The sequence below is a fragment of the Camelina sativa genome, chromosome 11 (genome assembly GCF_000633955.1).
Source record: "Camelina sativa cultivar DH55 chromosome 11, Cs, whole genome shotgun sequence".
Classification (NCBI taxonomy): Eukaryota; Viridiplantae; Streptophyta; class Magnoliopsida; order Brassicales; family Brassicaceae; genus Camelina; species Camelina sativa.
Window position 1 is genome coordinate 36,766,746 of NC_025695.1, and position 18,993 is coordinate 36,785,738.

Here is an 18,993-nt window from a genome sequence, read left to right on the forward strand (position 1 = left end):
AAAAAAACAAAAACACTCTTGAATTTTCTATTAATTATCTTTAATGTTGTATTGTTTTTCTCTCTTTCCACCAGAAAAATACATAATCCATCAAGAGGTGATTAGTACTAATTAAACCGGCTCGGTATGATGCCAAATATGGACGCAAACCGACCTTAAACCAACAACACTAAACCCATTCTCTCGAAATATCTCTTCAATTTTCAATTTTGAAAATATCTTTCACTCCTTCGAAAGTCCCAATTCTCTCGCTCTCTGATATCTCCCGCCAACAATCGAAATGCGAATCGCCGAAATCACCACGCCGGACCTCCGTCTGCATCATCGGGAAACCGAGTCGCGCACTCAACATCCTCTCCTCTCCGAGATCGAGCTCTTGATCCAACAATCTGAAGCCATTTCCAAAAATCAGCCGCTTCCTCAATCTCTCCCTATTTCTCTCAGACAATCCCTAACTCGGCTGAGCCAACTCGCTCCTTTTCCGGATAACTCCTTCAACCTCACCATATGGAAGCTCAGCTTTCGTCTCTGGAACGCTTGTGTTGACCTCTCTAACGCCGCCTCTCTCCAGTCCTCATCTACCTCCGCCGAGAGCATCGCGAATCTCAGACATGTCGCCGCCGATATGCTATTTCTCGCTAAGGATGTCAACGGAGTCCCATATCCGACGATTAAGTCCTCTATCCTCTACTATCGGACTGGTCTAGTGTGGCACAGTCTCAAAAAGTTCGATCTCGCCTCCGATTGCTTCGAGAGAGCCACCGAAATCGTTTCCAAAATTGATATCGCGAAAATTTCCGATGCCGGTGAAAAGAAACTGTTTCTGGATCTAAACCTAGCGCGATCTCAAACTGCTTGGGAAATTTCTGATCGGAATTTAGCTGTAACGTTGCTTAATCGAGCGAAGAATCTGTTGTTTGGCTCACCGGAGCATTACAAATTGCTCTCAAATCAATTCCTCGCGTTTGGTAAAAGCTCCTTGGCCAGAGATGACGACGATTGCGGTCTAAACGATGCTCTCAGGCTCATGAATGAGGCGTTGGATCTTTGTGAGAAGGGGCTGGGTACAGCAAAAACTCGGGAAGACACCATGGAGTTCACTTCCATGAGAATTAAAACTCTCCGTTTCATCTCAGCAGTGCACTTGCAAAAGGGAGAGTTCGAGAGTGTGATTAAATGTGTGAAAGTTCTCAGGAATGGAGGAAATGGTAGTGATGTAGCTGATCAACATGCTTCCTTACCTGTGTTGGCTATGAAAGCTTGGTTAGGGCTTGGGAGGCATAGTGAAGCAGAGAAGGAGCTGAGAGGTATGGTGGGAAACAAAGACATTCCAGAGGCAGTGTGGGTATCTGCTGTGGAAGCATATTTCGAGGTTGTGGGGACTGCTGGAGCAGAAACTGCGAAGGGTGTGTTCTTAGGTCTGTTGGGAAGGTGTCATGTTAGTGCAAAGGCAGCGCTTAGAGTGGCCCATCGGGTGCTTGGTGAGAGTAGAGGAGGTGATAATGGTTCGAGAATTAGGGCGAATGTTGTGGCTCAGCTGGTATCAGACGAGAGAGTTGTTGCTCTCTTTGCTGGTGAAGCAGTGACCAAGGAGAGGAAGGCAATACATTCTGTTCTCTGGAACAGGTATGTTTTTGCCGTTCATGTAACTGTCATCTCCTTTGGTTACATTGGTGTGTCTAAGTTATTGCTTATTTAGTCAACTGAGTGATTCAACTTGGCCACAGCAATTGATTGGTTCCTGTTGTTTTATTTTCCTAAAGTGTCCTGGGAATCTAATATGGGTTTCTCTTGCTGTTTACAGTGCTTCAGATCATTTCCGTGCTAAAGATTATGAGACAAGTGCAGAGATGTATGAGAAATCAATGCTCTATATCCCACATGATATAGAAAATAGAGTTTTCAGAGCCAAAGGCTTCAGGGTTTTGTGTCTTTGCTACCTCGGGCTCTCTCAGCTAGATCGAGCTCTTGAATACATAGAAGAAGCTGAAAAGGTACACATTTATCTATGGAATTTCTATTTCCAACTGTTCTCCTAGTTGGATCTTTCACTCAGAATTGCTAACTAGTTTTCTGTCTCTGCAGCTTGAGCCTAATATTGCTTGCTCTTTTCTTAAGGTAAACTGTCGTTTTCCCCACAGTACGCTTTAATTCAACATATGGCCTTCAGCTACCTAGCAATTTGAGATTGTTTGGAATAAATCCTATTAAGCAACATCTCTTTGCTTCTGATTCTTGCAGTTCAAGATCTACTTGCAACAGAAGGATCACAGTTGTGCCATCGGTCAGATCAATGCAATGACGTCCTGCCTTGATTTTTCTTCAGATTATCTGTCCCTTTCAGCGCATGAAGCTATTTCTTGCCAAGCGCTTCCAGTTGCAATTGCATCTCTTTCGAAGTTTCTCAGTTTCCATATCTCAGGAAAGACCATGCCTACCACAGAGGTCGTGGTCTTCCGTACCTTAGTCACTATACTGACTCAGGACATTGGCAGTGAAACACAAGCGCTTGAATTTATGTTGCAAGCTCAGAGCAGGTCAGCGAAGATTGGGGCAGAATGTTTCTTTGGATCAGGAGAGACTGGAAAACGAGAACAGAATTGGTTTGCTGTGAATTGCTGGAATCTTGGGTCAAGATGTGGGAGTGCAAAGAAATATGAGCTCTGTGGTGAATTCATGAGGCTGGCATCGGAGTTTTACGGCTGTTTGAATACTGATGAGTCAGGAGAAAACAAAATGATGATTTGCCGGTCTATAATATTAAGTGTTACTGCTATGATTGCTTTAGAAAAGCAAAACAAGAGCGCACTGACTGAAACCGAAGTGAAACTCGCTGGAGAATTGCTCGTGAGAGCTGGAAAGGTCTCTTACTCGCCTCTTTGTTAATATTAGTACCATTACTTGCTGAGATTTACCTTCCAGTGCACTAATGTATGGTTAGATATATGCAGATTATGTCTTCTTCGCTCTCAGATGGTAAAGATTGTATAATGGAGCCAGAATTCATCTTCATGTACACCTTAGTTGCATATGACATACACGGAAGGCTCGACAATTCTGCATTCCAGCTACTTGTAGTAAAGACGTTTGCTGGTTCCAAGTCTTGCAACTATAACTATCTTCTCCAACTAGGAATTTTCGCCTCTCAAAGTCCACGGTCCAACCCGGACGTGTCAACGTTTGCTTTTAACGAATGCCTATCCGCTCTGATCGCATCTGCTTCACCAGATTACCCAACCATAGCTCTCATAATCAGGAAGCTGATCTCCATATCCAGCGTCCACAAAGGTGATACAGAGGATGAAGAAGCGATCCAAAAGATGTACAAACAAGCATACAGAATCATGGTTGGTTTAAAAGAAGGGGAATACCCGACTGAGGAAGGGAAATGGCTCGCAATGACAGCTTGGAACCGAGCAGCATTGCCCGTGAGGCTAGGACAGTTTGAGACCGCTAAAAAATGGCTGAGCATCGGTTTGGAAATTGCTGAGAAGGTTACAGGTATGGATACTTATGAAGCTTGTATGCAGGATTACTTGGCTGGTTTTCAGACCAAAGTTCCTACTGCATAGTGTCAGTCACTGTAACTGTTTACATAGTTTAACTGTCATAAATCGATATATAGAATACACCAAATCCACTAGAAAAAGACTTCTTGAAACATGTATTACACCTATTCTTCTAATCGGGGTTAGAATATCCCAAACATCCATCTAAGTTTGAATAGGTTGTCTCCTAGCATCTAGCAAACATAATAATCTCCTTTAAGATCATAACATTCATCTCTCATGGGAGAGTTATGCAAATCTAGCTAAGAACAAATTCATTTGACCGTAGATTTTATGATAGAAAGAGTTTGGTGGTCGTGTATAGTTACTATTAATTCACTTAGTTTTAGGTGGAGGCCTATAAAACTTAAAGATTACAGACGAAGTTGACTGACTTTTTCTCATATGAGATCGTTTACTTTTGAGATGAGACGACCCTCACCATTTTCTTCTACTTCTAGATATCTTTGACCATCTAATATATGTAATCCTCACACTAAGTACTTGTTGAATAGTTCTGTCGGCACAGGATTAAGGATAATACTATCCAAAAGCTATGGGGTTGATTTTTTTTTTTTTTTTTTCTGCTAAAACTTGGTCAGTCGATAAATTATGTCCAATAGATTCTTCATTTTCATATATTCCTCTTTCTTACTTTCGTCACTAAACATTATACATTATAGTCGGATTTATCCTAAAATAATGACTTAAGATACGAAAGAGTACAAAACTTTAGTACTACGAAATTTCTCTTTTTATTTTTTTAATTGTAATCCGTTGACTATTGTCATCCTCCAACAAATTCGTTAACTTTGAACTTTTCTTCTTCTAACATGCGATTTTTTTATTTATATTTTAATAGAATAGAGAAAATGTAAAACACAGGATGGGACATGGGTTGGCTAAAAGCTTAAAATCAGTTATATAGATTGAAAAAAAAAATTATAATGTGTAAAGCAGAAAACGTGTGGTTTCTTCTTCCTCCTCCTCTGTAGTTGGAAGGTTTAATAATGGAGAGATTTTGTTGTATTAAAAACTCTGTTTTGCTCTCGTTTCTTCTTCTTCTGTTTTTCTTCATTCCCAACTGTTTTACTTGGAATCAAAACGACGATGATGATAAATGGGTTCGGGTCCCCATCGGGTTGGTTTTGGATTTGGGTTCCGTGGAAGGGAAGATAGTGAGAAGCTCTGTTTCCATGGCGCTTTCTGATTTCTACGCTATTCACAATGATTACAAAACAAGAGTCTCTCTCTCAGTCAGAGATTCTCATGGAGAGCCTCTCCTTGGTCTTGCTTCTGGTACATACTCCATTAACCTTCAACCTCTCAACACAAATCACCTTCTCTGTTTCCATTTTTGTTTTTGCGATTATTCATATATACACTCACAATCTTCGTTAATGAAACAGTTGTAGAGTTGCTGGAAACACAAGGAGTGGAAGCTATAATTGGCGGGAACTCGTTGCTAGAAGCAAAGCTTATGGCGGAACTTGGAGAGAAAGCTAGGGTTCCTGTGGTATCGCTTAACTCTCCCATGTCATTGTCATTGAGCAATTACAGTTACTTGATCCAAGTCACACATGATTCTGCCACGGAGGCTAAGGGAATCACAGCTTTCATCGATGGGTTTAATTGGAACAGTGTTGCTGTTGTTTATGAAGATCATGATGATTGGAGAGACAGTATGCAACCCATGGTGGACCATTTCCATGAGAACAACATTCGTATACAGTCCAAGATTGGTTTCACTGTCTCTTCAAGAGAGGATTCTTTGATGGATCGGTTACAGAAGCTGAAGGACTTGGGAACTACTGTCTTTGTTGTTCATTTGTCTGAAGTTATTGCAACTCGTCTTTTCCCATGTGTTGAGAAATTAGGGATGATGGGTGACGGGTTTGCTTGGATTCTAACTGCCAGAAGCATGAGCAGTTTACATGAGTCCGTTGATGATTTCTCAAAGGAGGCAATGGAAGGTGTGGTTGGTTTCAAGTCTTATATACCAATGTCAAAAGAGCTTCACAACTTCACTTTGAGATGGAGGAGATCACTCCCTGTTGAAGAAGTTATTGAGGGTGAGACTACTCGGTTGAGTATCTCTGGCGTATGGGCTCACGATATCGCTTGGGCTCTGGCGAGTGCAGCTGAAGTTACAAGGATGCCAAATATATCATCAACTTTCCTTGAGGCAATCACAGAGAGTAGGATTAAGGGTTTGAGTGGTGATTTCCAATTGAATGATAAGATGTTGTTGTCAGACAAGTTTGAGATTGTGAATATGATAGGATCAGGTGAGAGAAGGATAGGATTCTGGAATTCTAATGGTAGTTTCAGCAATAGAAGACATTTATCTTCTACTCATGACAAGCTGGAGACCATAATTTGGCCGGGTGGGTCGGCTCAAAGTCCAAAAGGTAGTATTCGAAGAGAGAGCGATAGAAAAAAGCTGAGGGTTCTTGTTACATCTAGCAATAGATTCCCAAGACTGATGAAGGTAGATACTGATCCAGTGACACATGAGATAACAAATGTCGAAGGGTTCTGTATAGACGTCTTTCAGGCTTCCATTGCACCTTTCAACTATGAAGTGGAGTACATACGTTGGCGCAATGGAAGTAACTATGACAATCTTGCATATGCACTTCATAGCCAGGTACTAGCCATGGCTCGATTTTACGATTACAAATACTTTTTCATCTATGTAGAGTGTGTGGAAACTGAATCACTTCCATTGAAATTTTGTGTTGCATCCCTTAGAAAGACAAATATGATGCGGCCGTGGGAGACATTACAATCACTTCTAATAGATCGACGTATGTTGATTTTACGTTGCCATTTACTGAAATGGGTCTTGGAATTGTAGCAGCAAAGGAGAGAAGTATGTGGGTGTTCTTTGAACCTCTAACACCGGACCTTTGGATAACAAGTGCAGCTTTCTTTGTCTTGACGGGTATTATAGTTTGGTTGATAGAAAGACCTGAGAACCCTGAGTTCCAAGGATCTTGGCCACAACAAATTGGAGTTGTGCTTTGGTTTGGATTCTCTACCCTTGTTTATGCTCATAGTAAGTTATCACCATTTCACATTTGTATATGCCAATCTTGGTCAGAAAAGATTGAAAGAGATGCTTATTTTTTGCTGCTTACTATGTGTGACAGGGGAGAAGCTAAAACACAACTTGTCAAGATTTGTAGTTACAGTTTGGGTATTTGCAGTGCTCATATTGGTTACAAGTTACACTGCAACATTGACATCAATGATGACGGTGCAACAGATACGATTCAACTCCAATGAAGACTATGTGGGTCACCTCTCGGGTTCCCACATCGCAAATGCGGCCCTCACCAATTCCAGCCTCCGAGCAATGAGATTATTGGGTCTCAATACTTCAGAAGATTATGCACAAGCCTTGTTGAACAAAACTGTCTCATATATTGTCAGCGAGTTGCCATACCTCAAAGTCGTCCTTGGCGAGTATCCTGCACATTTTCTCATGTTGAAGACACAATCTACCACCAATGGTTTTGGCTTTGTATGTGTCATATTCTGCATTATCTGTCTCTTTACTCTTCATCTTCTTGTTACTTGCGGATAATAAATGTTTTGTTTGTTAAACCACGTTTCAGATGTTCCAGAAAGGCTCAGAGATGGTGCATACTGTGTCCCGGGAGATCGCAAAGCTAAGGACAAGCGAGAGGCTAAACGAGATGGAGAGAAGATGGTTTGATAAACAACTTCCATACACAACCGATGATACATCAAATCCTATAACCCTTTATAGATTCCGCGGTTTGTTTATGATCACCGGAGTTTCATTCGCTATTGCCCTTGCAGTACTTCTCATTCTCTGGCTCCAAGAAAGATGGGAAATTCTTGTGAACTCGGCCAATATATTCCTCTCACGACGACTTAGACATTTCATGATTCACTTCACAAGAACTATCCATCCTAGCCCCCTCGATGACCCCATTGGCGAAAATGCGGTTCAAATGGCTCAACGTAACAGACCGTAAGTACTGATTAACATAGAGCAAAAGGTCCATCTACTACAAGTGAAGTGGATGTTCCTGTTCTTTTGCATGACCCTATAGCTTACACAATTGTTGCGATGTGGTACGGGTACGTCTTTGACTCTGACACTAACTCTGACCTTGGAGCCTCTCAGAACAACCTTGCCCATCTTCAATGTTCCATTAGTTCTTGATCCAAACTGGCTTACGTCTGAAAGTATAAATGATTGTGATCAATTTGTAAATTGTAGTGTGACCATTCAGAACCACTTTATGAGTTTTTGGTAGCAAGATATACCTCCCACTGATTAATTTCTGGACAGTGCTTTCAAAATGAGATATCCGCTATAATCCATTTTTAGGTAATATTGAAAGCACTTATTATGCAATGTAAATATATTGAAAGCACTTATGCAATGTAAATTGACATTCACATATATAAAAAAAACATGTTGTGAAACAAATTAAACGTTTAATCCTTAGGGGATTTTCAGTAAGTGTTCCATTTTTAAAATGAGGGTCCCAGGATCACTTGATCCAATATTCTACATCTCTATAACTTTTTGTATTTTATATTATACTAGATTTAAGACCCTTTTTATATAAAATATAATTTATGTGATTGTTATTAAAAGTTTTTTTAAATAAAACATTATGCAATAAAATCATATGCTAAAGATGATGTCTTGAAAAAGACACTTATTTTGTAAGTTTTATATTGTTAATGATTCTAGATAAGTATCCGTGCTATAACACTGGTTAAATTAAATTTCATTTTTTACAAAATTTTGTATATTTTATATTTTAAAATAAAATTTTAATATGTTGTATTAGGTTATATACGTGAAGTTATTTCAACAATGTATATTCTACATCATGATTTGAATGTCATTATAAGACATAATTTTGTAAATTTGAATTTAAATATTCTAATTTTGACATGTTACTCAGTAAATTTTTTTATTCAATAGATATTAATTCTAAAGAATAATATTACTAAAGCTTGAATAATATGATAATTTAACTTATGATATATCTAGAAATAAAACTATTTTTAACTATAATAAATAATATGATAATTTATTTGTTTCACAAAATAGACTCATATATAAAAATGAGAGGTGAAATATAATGATAATTAACAAATTAATATGTTAAGTTAGATATCAAAAAAATTATTTGATGAATAATTTAATAAAGGAAATTAATATGGTAAGTTAGATGATATAATTCTTTAGGCGTCCGCATCCGCCCTGTCTAGGTGCTAGGTGCTATAGAACCGCCTACACGACCGCTTTGACCGCCTAAAATTGTAGTATCATCATTTTAGTGTATTTTTATAATTTTAATTGCACAAAGTTAAAATTTATAAGGTTTATTTCTATAAACTAATTATAAATGTTTAATATGTTATTTAAAATGAATTGAAAAATGTTTTTATCTATTTTTGTTTATTTAATATTTTTATTATTCTTATACATATTTCGTATAATTATGTATATAATATTATATATATACATTAGTTTATAGTGTAAACGCCTAAACCGCCTAAAACCGTCTAGATTCCGAGTAGGCCTTCTAGGCGCTAGGCGTTGGATCACCACAACGCCTAGGGGTTTCTTGAACTTTGGTTCTTAGGATAACGGTGTTTCCTCTTTGGTCTTTTAAACTAGAATTGGTCCGTTGACAAATTTTATCCTCTACAATCCTATTTTTACTATCGTCACCAAACATTATAAATTGAGTCAGATTCTCCTACATTAGTGACCTGAAAAACAAAAGAGTAGCCAACCTCGGTAGCCCACACCAAATTTTTCGTTGACTAATGTCATCCTCTTAACAATCATATAAAAAAGTCATCATCTTAAACTTTGAATTTTTCTTCTTTTGTATGTATACATTACATTTTATGTAAGACAAGACAGAGAAAAAACAAAACACGGCATGTGTTATATAATAATAATAAAGAGTAAAGCAACAAACGTGGGGCTTTCTCTTTTCTCTGTAGATTTTTTTAATGGAGAAATTTTGTATTCAAAAACCAATCTTGCTATCGTTTCTTCTTGTTTTGCTTCTCTTCTTCATCTCCGGCTCTTTCGCTTCAACTCAAAACGACGAGGTTGATGGACGTTTCAGGTCGGGGCATGAACAGGTTCCAGTCCGGGTCGGGTTGGTTTTGGATTTGGGTTCCGTGGAAGGCAAGATAGTGAAAAGCTCTGTTCTCTTGGCGCTTTCCGATTTCTACGCTATTCACAATGGTTACAACACAAGAATCTCTCTTTCATTCAGAAACTCTCATGGAGAGCCTCTTCTTGCTCTTGCTTCTGGTAACACACTTCTTCTCTACATAAAGCCTCTTCTTCTTTGTCTTCATTCACGCTCATACTCTTGGTTTTATTTTAATATTTTGTGAATTAAACAGCTGTAGATCTGCTAAAAATTGAAGGAGTAGAAGCGATAATTGGCGGGAACTCGTTGCTAGAAGCTAAGCTTTTAGGGGAACTTGGAGAGAAAGCTAGGGTTCCTGTGGTTTCACTTAACTCTCCGGTTTCATTGTCATTGAGCAAATACAGTCACTTGATCCAAGCCACACATGATTCTGCCTCTGAGGCAAAGGGGATTACATCTTTTATCAATGGGTTTGATTGGAACAGTGTTGCTCTTGTTTATGAAGATCACGATGATTGGAGAGAGACTATGCAACTTATGGTGGAGCATTTTCATGAGAACAACGTTCGTGTACAGTCCAAGGTTGGTTTTACTGTCTCCTCAAGTGAGGATTTTGTGATGGATAGGTTACAGAAGCTGAAGGACTTGGGAACAACTGTCTTTGCTGTTCACTTGTCTGAAGTTATTGCAACTCATCTCTTCCCATGTGCTGCGAGACTAGGGTTGATGGGTGATGGGTTTGCTTGGATACTCACTGCAAAAAGCATGAACAGTTTCCATGAGTCCATTGATGATTTTGCAGAGGCAATGGAAGGTGTGGTTGGATTCAAATCTTACATCCCAATGACAAAAGAGCTTCAAAATTTCACTATGAGATTGAAAAACTCACTGCCTGTTGAAGAAGCGGACATCACTCGGTTGAGTATCTCAGGCGTATGGGCTCACGATATAGCTTGGGCTCTGGCGAGTGCAGCGGAAGTAACAAGGACGTCAAATGTGTCAGCAACTCTCCTTGAAGCAATCACAGAGACTAGGTTTAAGGGTTTTAGTGGTGACTTTCAATTGAATGATAAGAAGTTGTTGTCAGATAAGTTTGAGATTGTGAATATGATAGGATCAGGTGAGAGAAGGATAGGGTTCTGGAATTCTAACGGTAGTTTTAGCAATAGAAGACATTTATCTTCTACTCATAACAAGCTAGAGACAATAATTTGGCCTGGTGGGTCTGCTCAAACTCCGAACGGGAATAGTCTAAGAGATAGCGATCGTAAAAAGCTGAGGGTGTTGGTTACATCTAGCAATAGATTTCCAAGACTGATGAAAGTGGAGACTGATCCAGTAACCAATGAATTAATTGTTGAAGGGTTCTGTATAGAAGTATTTAGAGCTTCGATTAGTCCTTTCAACTATGAAATAGAGTACATACCTTGGCTTAATGGAAGTAACTACGACAATCTTGCCTATGCACTTCATAGCCAGGTACTAACCATGTCTATGTTTACTATTTTTAAAAATATTTTATTTGGTCAATGTAGAGTGTGTGGAGACATAATCGAGTTCCATGAAAATGTTGTGTTGCATCCCACAGAAAGACAAATATGATGCGGCAGTGGGAGATATTACAATCACTTCGAACAGATCTATGTATGTTGATTTTACGTTGCCATTCACAGAAATGGGTCTTGGTATTGTAGCACCAAAGGAGAGGAGTATGTGGGTGTTCTTACAACCTTTGACACCAGACCTATGGATAACAAGTGCAGCTTTCTTTGTCTTGACCGGCATTATAGTTTGGTTAATAGAAAGATCTGAGAACAAGGAGTTCCAAGGATCTTGGTCAAAACAGATTGGAGTTGCTCTTTGGTTTGGCTTCTCCACTCTTGTGTATGCACACAGTAAGCTAAGCTAGTACCCACTTTTTCACATTTATATAAGCTAATCTTAGTTTCCACATTTTGATGTTTATTATGCGTTATACAGGGGAGAGACTAAAACACAACTTATCAAGATTTGTAGTTACAGTTTGGGTATTTGCAGTGCTCATATTGACTGCAAGTTACACTGCAACGCTTACATCAATGATGACAGTGCAACAGATACGATTTAACTCTAATGAAGACTATGTGGGTCACCTCTCAGGCTCTCTCATAGCAAATGTGGCACTAACCAGTTCCAGCCTCCGAGCGATGAGATCCCTTGGTCTCAATAGTGCTGCAGATTATGCTCAAGCATTGTTAAACAGAACTGTCTCGTTCGTTGTTGATGAGTTGCCATACCTCAAAGTTCTCCTTGGCGAGAATCCGACACTTTTTCTCATGGTCAAGACACAATCTACCACCAACGGTTTCGGCTTTGTATGTATATCCTTCTTCTTCATATTCATAAGCTTCTTTACTCTTTATTTACTTTTGGCTGCTAACGAAAACAAATTTTTGGGTTTGTTAAATCCATGTGTTCAGATGTTTCAAAAGGGCTTTGAGTTGGTGCCTAATGTGTCTCGAGAAATAATAAAGCTAAGGACGAGCGAGAAGCTAAACGAGATGGAGAAAACATGGTTTGATAATCAACTTCCATACACAAGCGATGATACATCAAATCCTATAACCCTTTACCGATTCCGCGGTTTGTTTATGATCACAGGAGTTTCATTCGCTTTCGCTCTTGCTGCACTTGTCGTTCTTTGGCTACGTGACAAAAGGGAAGTTCTTGTGAATTCGGTTAAACTATTCCTCTGGCGACAAATTATCAATTTCAGGATACACTTCACAAGAAGTATCCATCCTAGTCCTCTCGATGACCGCATTGGCGAAAATGCGGTTCAAATGGCTCAACACGTAACAGACAATAATAGGAATTCTGAATTAGGATAGAGCACAAGAAAGGTTAAACCATTACCAATCCTTTACTTGTAAACTCCTTACGTACGAAACACAAAAAAAAAAAAAAGTATAAAATGATGTTAATTAGACCCTTTGTATATATATTTGTGATGTAATCAGATTCAAAAACCATTTTACAATGTTGGTTCGTTACACAAAGAAAGAAATATCATAAGTCCGATGTAAACCAGAATTTATAGACATTAATTACTAACCAAGAAATCTGAAAACCCTAAATCAGAAATTAACCGAGTCTGAAATACCAAAAATACCTGTTGAGTGTATAAATTGGGCTTTTATTGGGCTGGGCTGATATAAATCATTGAGTCCATTAGCCAGACAAACCCTAATCTTCCACCTCTCTAATCTCATACTATATATAAACTCTGTTCTTTCTCTTCAAGAACAACGCCTCTCGCATCTCTCTCTCTCTCTATAGGCTTAAGTTAATCGTTCAAAATTTTGGCAGCTCTCTCTGTTCGTAGATTACTTCTTTGTTCTATTTTTTGTGTAGATGGTTTTTTTGTTTTTTTGGTTTAAAAAAGCAAGTCTCAGCTTCTTTGATTGGGTTAAGGTTATCACAATCCAATCAATTTTATGAAAATCATAACTTGCGAAATAGGAATTTAGTCAGTATCACTCGCCTGGATCTGATAATAAATCATGATTATCTAGGCCCTTAATCTACTGGCACAATCCCTCTTTTCTCTAATTTTATGTGATAATTGTTTTTGAGAAGCAAACGCACTCTGTCCCAAGACCTTTAATTCCATGTTTTGGTGCAATTTCTTCGTTTGCTAGATTGATCTGTATTCCAATTTAACTCAGTCCTCAGGATTTTATTTTCCATGATCCTTACATGGGCACATGGTTGGTTTACAATATCTTGATACATAATCACTCTGTATGAGCTAGTCAGTGTTTTGAATCGATGTATATGACTCAGCTGGACTAATGGTATCTGTTTTGTGGGATATAGGCCCGACCAAAGACGATAGTTGATTCAGATTAAGTTTTAACAGACTACGGTTTTTAAGTTTTTGACCCGACATGACTAAGCTGAGTTTGGTCTTTTCTTGTAATAGGAAGACCAAAAATAAGGAACCAACTAAGCAGTGGGTGGGAGATGATTGAATGCGGATTAAGAAATAACCTTTTGCCTGTAATTTGTAACGTTTAGATTTGTATATGCGATACTGAGATGTGTTAACTGATTTGGCCTTTCTCGCACATGATCGATCTATAAACTAGCTCAAGCTCTGGCCCGCCCTTGTAAATGTTCTAGAAACTTGAATCAAAACTAAGTGATTAAAAATCTTTATGAAGATTGAATCAAGAGGATCCTATCTAAATTGGTCTTAACCTACAGTCTTGTGGACTAATAAGTTAAATATAGGTGATTGAACTGTTTCTTATGAGTCGCACCATAAATTTGATATCATACCAAATTTACAAAAAAAAATTTTTTTTGAACAAACACACTAAATTACAATCTAAACTCAGTATATTACCCTTTTAACTAATAATACAAAGCCATAAAGAAAAAGATGATGCATTAGACTTTGGTGAGGATTTCTTAAAAAACTTAGCTTATGATTGCTCCACTAAAACTGTTGTTTCTGCAAGTTATATAAATTCCTAGTCTTTAAATAACCCTGCTTATGTATATGAATTGGACAATGTGGTTTATATAGGTTGATACTACGTAAGTTGTAACTAAATACTAGTCGTATGCCCATTCCAAGTGCATCTTGTAACTAAATATAATAATCCGAACTACCATGATTGTCAATCGTCAAACAAAAAATGGGAGGACTCAAGGTCTCACGTTCGTGAACCAATAGTTTGGGAGAGATGATTGACACTACAAATGAGATAATATCATACTACCCAAGGCTTTCAAATACAGTTATGTCTTATGAATTATGTTGTATGAAATATTAAAAACCAAAGCACTAACACACTTATGTTATGAACTTGTGATCATCCTTCAATTTCTTTTTAGGTTTCGCTGTAGATGAATTTTAAATCTATTATCAACTTATGAACACACAGAAAAAAATAAATTGCTTATAAATCGGTGGTTATAAATCCTCATCATCGTCTAGTGAAACTCCAAACGCAAAATTATAAACAAACATAGAAAACGAAACGATACAAGACCATGCATAGACAAGAATGCCTGAGACAAACACTACTGCAAAAAACATTTAGACACCACTCCCTTTGAGAGACCATTCAGCAACAACAATGCTTAAGAAGATTCAGTCCCTTAACTGAACTGCGTCTATTTCCTCAGCAACAACGTCCTTCAACCCCAAACGGTGAACTAGCTACCTGTGACGGTTTCCCCAGTACCATGTCCGATACCATTTCCGCTGTTCCTAGAGCCTAAACGATTTCAAGAAACCAGGAATTGTGATCATGTTCTTGAGAAAGGTTTTAGAGCATTAGTATGAATCTTTACTTACCATGGAAAGTCCTCCTCCTTCATGACCAGCTGCCAAGTACAGGTTTTGTAATCCAGGCACGGATCCAATCACTGGCTTCCCATCAGGCACTATCATCAGTTCAAAGACACGTACGTTCAGGTTTTGTGATCATTCCAAACACCGGTTTCAAGTATTTTTGAAGCATTAGAAGCAAGAGACTTACTGTAAGGGCGCAACCCGACTCTCACTTTCCTGTTACGGATGAAATCTTCAAGGGAAATATCTCGTAACTTGGGAAAGAATTCTGCTGCACGCTCCCATATGCAGCGGACGATAAACTCATCAGCTTCAGTGTCAAACCCAACAAATTCACGGCTGCTCCCTGATATTTAGAGATGTATGTATATCATGTGTGACTGGTAAACATTTTTAGCATAAAAAAATAAGAAGAACATGGATATTTTACTGGTTCAGGAGTTCAAGAGGCAAGAGGTGAACACAGACTCATGAAATTGAAATTACCAAGAACAAGGTTTCCTGTTGTATCCATTGTGGCTGTCATGGAGATAGATAGCATTCGTTCATCGACATCCAATCCTGAAGTTGAAGCACTTTGATGATTCGCATAACCAGCCTCCATTATACCATGATTTATATGGAACGAATCAAAGTTCTCTACCACAAGTAGATGCCCCTGCAAAGAAATAAGTTGGATAATTCCAAAGCAGTCTAACTCCAAACAAAAATATACTTGTTTTCTTGTAAACAATACTATTCCCAAGAACTCAGCTTTCCAGAATTTCTAAACCTGTTGATGTCGATAATACATTTTGTGCTGGCAGAGATTTTGATAACGGGGGTAAATGAAAGGGAAGAATGAGCAATAAGACAAGAGTTCAAACCTTTCTTGGCTTCACAGGAACGTCAAGCGAAATGTTGCAGTCTTTAAGCAGTTCATGCATGAGAGATCCACTCCAGCAACCAGCAGCTACTATAGTAGCCTTCTTACCATACAAGTTGCGTTTAGAAGTCTGAACACCTACAACCTCCGTGCTATGCCCATCAGACCTGAATCGAATATACTATTAACACAGCCTCTTAAGGAACCAAAATTAGGATATTGTGACGGCAAACTAGACACAATTATCGTATACAGTTATGAATATTTACGACTCAATTGATCCCTAGATTACAGAAAGCAATTTTATTTCTGTTTCAGAAGAGTTCCAATTCAGCTAAACAAAGATTAGCAACCTTATTAAACCTGTAACAGGTTCGTGATAGAACTCGGCATATCTTCCTTCTGTTGCAAACTCTCTGTTTCCCTGAATAACTCAAAGAAGAAAACTAAGTTAACCACAAAGCAAAGAGTCAGAGGAGACATTCAACTATCCACAAATATCTAGCAACCTTCTCGATATACGCAACCGCACGATGAGCATCTAACTGCGAATCATCGGGAAGAAATGCAGCCCCGGAATCATCGTCCACAAGAACCGAAGGCTCTTTGAGAAACAAATCAGCACTAGACAAATATTCAGTTCTCAACCCAGCTTCAGATAGCTCATGAACCTTTTGCTTCAGAGCAACACATTCCTCAGATGTCCTTCCAATAAGTAAACTTCCTGCAGATAACAACAATACACAGAACTATATCATCTAAAAGAAATTCGCCATTTCGAGGAACAATATGAAAATAACATTGCCTAACATTGGTGTATAGAACCCAATTAACTAAAGTGAGACACTTTATAGGAATTAACACAAGATCGATCATCAGATAAACAAAGTCGCTGAAAGAGCTCCAAATGCATAATACACTGAACTATATCATCTACAAGACAATCCTATTTCGTTGAACAAGATGAAAATAACATTGACAAAAGTACCTAACTAACGGTGTATAGGACCCAATTGGCTAAAGTGAAGAACTTTATAAGAATCAAGCCAAGGTCATCCGATATTGATTAAAGAGCTCCAAATTCTAAACAAAAGTGAAGTGAGTAGTCAGAAAAAAAACCTGTCTTTTTCCAGCCAAGCAACTCTTCAGGATCAAGACCTTCATTGTTTAAGCTCTCTGCAAGATTGTGCCAAAGTTGATGACTCCTCAAGGTCAAGTCCCATACATCACTGCCTGGTTTCTTGTGTGTCATCCATATATACCCCTGCCCTGAAATCCCAAAACCACAAATTTCAAGTTAAGTCAACTCTATTCACTCCGAGAGTCCAACTTTATTTACATAATCCATGAGGGTAATGTGATGTGAGATCCAATTTTGTAAGAGAAAGGAACAATAAAGATTACCGGCACCAGTGGCGCCAGAGCAAGGGACAGCTTTATCAACAACGGCAACGGATAGATCCGACCCGGTAAGGAATTGACGGGCAATGGTCAGTCCGATGATCCCACCACCAACAACAACTACATCGTAGGAGCTGCGAGAAGCTGTGACACGAAGTAATGGTAAAGCTCCATGTCGGGTCCTCCGAGTAGAGCTCGGAGATGAAAATGGGTAGTCCTTGGGTGTTAAAAAGGTGGGTGATTGAAGGAAAATGGAAACCATTGGAGAGCTTTTGGTATCGTAAAGGTTTGAACTTTCATAAGTCAACGTCAAAATTAGAACCGGAATAAGACTTTTGTATCCTATAAACTCTTAAATTAGCGAAGTAGACACTTTTTAGTTCTATTTATGTGCGATTAGCGCTTCTTCACATTTCCACCTGAGAATCATCTTCTTGTAATATGAGAGTAAATGAGTTAATGTTCCATGTTGGAACATGGATTCAAGCTCCTTAGACACGGATCCATTATATCCATGTATATCCGATCAGTTTCCAGTTTCTACATATGCCTAATTGCCTATAGCCTAGCGAGAAGCTTACAAACAAGACTCAGGTCTGAGCATTACCATTCTCATTTTCCAGAGATGTCCTTATCGAAACACTTTGCGGTATTATCAAGAATCTTCTTAGTATTAGAAACATGATGTAGTGTTCTCACTAACTTCATCTAATAATAATGTTCTATTTCAATGCAAGCCTTACGGCATAACATTATATTGATTGGCTGAATAAACTCTACGCATAAACAAGAAACACAGCATCTGTGATCTTCAAGCTTCTACTGTTACACCAACGCTACGAACTTCTAAAATGACGGGAGTGGCGTTGCAGTTGCAGGTTTGCTATCAGGCCAGAGAAGCTGAGAATCGTCATCTTGCTAAACTACTGACTAAGATTGCAAAAAGGGCGAGGAGAAACGCTCTGCTTGTCACAAAGATGGATCGTGGTGATCCCGAAAACTTTACCCTTTGTGCTTGATCTCTGCAGAAAAACCAAGACACATGTCAATGCAACAAGTTTATCTCTATTAACTACATGTGACCAATGAAACTGAAAAAGCAAACAAAACAACAAGAATCTGGTCATTTTGCATACAGCAGATATGTTGAACTGATGAACTAGCATGTTTCAGAAAAGAAATAACTGAGAAGGCCAACCTAAAAGGTATATCCTGTCTATATAACCCAGAAAAGTCTATACGAACCAGGTTATTTAAGTTACTTTTGCTACATAATAGGTACTTCCAGATTCTCCAACCTCTCTCTTGATCAAATTTGGAATTTAGGACCAGCAAAAGCAGGAAAGAGAAAGAAAAAAAATGATACTCTTTCTATCTTATCTCTGGAACATTCTTTTCTAGATTTAACTTTTGAATAGAATATGAGAGCATCTGCAAATCTTACTTTTGTAATGGTGAGAGCCGACCACAGTATATGGAGTTTCCAGGAACGGAATTCTCAGATGAGTCCATGTCAACCTCTGGATTAACAACACTCAAGTATACTTCTTGGCCCAGATACCATGAGGCGAGATTGTCTATTCGAAGGTTCCACATGCCAGCATTGTCCAAAGAAACTAAGATGGCCGTCCATGCACCAGGATACACCTGTAAACA

General features: G+C 38.5%; 4 protein-coding genes across 5 annotated transcripts; 3 read left to right on the forward strand and 1 right to left on the reverse strand.

Moving 5' to 3' along the window:
* Positions 52-3,635, forward strand: LOC104725324 (TPR repeat-containing protein ZIP4). Its single transcript, XM_010443960.2, has 5 exons — positions 52-1,626; positions 1,805-1,994; positions 2,086-2,118; positions 2,242-2,862; positions 2,952-3,635. Exons 1-5 carry the CDS (start codon positions 281-283, stop codon positions 3,570-3,572), a joined length of 2,811 nt encoding a protein of 936 aa, XP_010442262.1. The 5' UTR covers positions 52-280; the 3' UTR covers positions 3,573-3,635.
* Positions 4,554-7,863, forward strand: LOC104725325 (glutamate receptor 1.2-like). 2 transcript variants are annotated; one of them, XM_010443961.1, is made up of 5 exons: positions 4,554-4,847; positions 4,958-6,198; positions 6,303-6,609; positions 6,704-7,077; positions 7,172-7,863. In XM_010443961.1, the coding sequence occupies exons 1-5, from the start codon at positions 4,559-4,561 to the stop codon at positions 7,556-7,558; spliced, it is 2,598 nt and encodes an 865-aa protein (XP_010442263.1). In that variant the 5' UTR covers positions 4,554-4,558; the 3' UTR covers positions 7,559-7,863. The 2 variants fall into 2 exon arrangements, with proteins under 2 accessions (XP_010442263.1, XP_010442264.1); XM_010443962.2 differs by having other exon boundaries at positions 4,958-6,039.
* Positions 9,573-12,668, forward strand: LOC104725326 (glutamate receptor 1.3-like). Its single transcript, XM_010443964.2, has 5 exons — positions 9,573-9,882; positions 9,978-11,203; positions 11,313-11,619; positions 11,705-12,078; positions 12,184-12,668. Exons 1-5 carry the CDS (start codon positions 9,573-9,575, stop codon positions 12,592-12,594), a joined length of 2,628 nt encoding a protein of 875 aa, XP_010442266.1. The 3' UTR covers positions 12,595-12,668.
* Positions 14,650-17,851, reverse strand: LOC104725327 (probable D-amino acid oxidase PA4548). Its single transcript, XM_010443965.1, has 9 exons — positions 17,341-17,851; positions 17,056-17,205; positions 16,446-16,660; positions 16,290-16,360; positions 15,938-16,103; positions 15,558-15,729; positions 15,259-15,417; positions 15,075-15,163; positions 14,650-14,994 (listed from the first exon to the last, which is right to left on the reverse strand). The coding sequence occupies exons 1-9, from the start codon at positions 17,597-17,599 to the stop codon at positions 14,899-14,901; spliced, it is 1,377 nt and encodes a 458-aa protein (XP_010442267.1). The 5' UTR covers positions 17,600-17,851; the 3' UTR covers positions 14,650-14,898.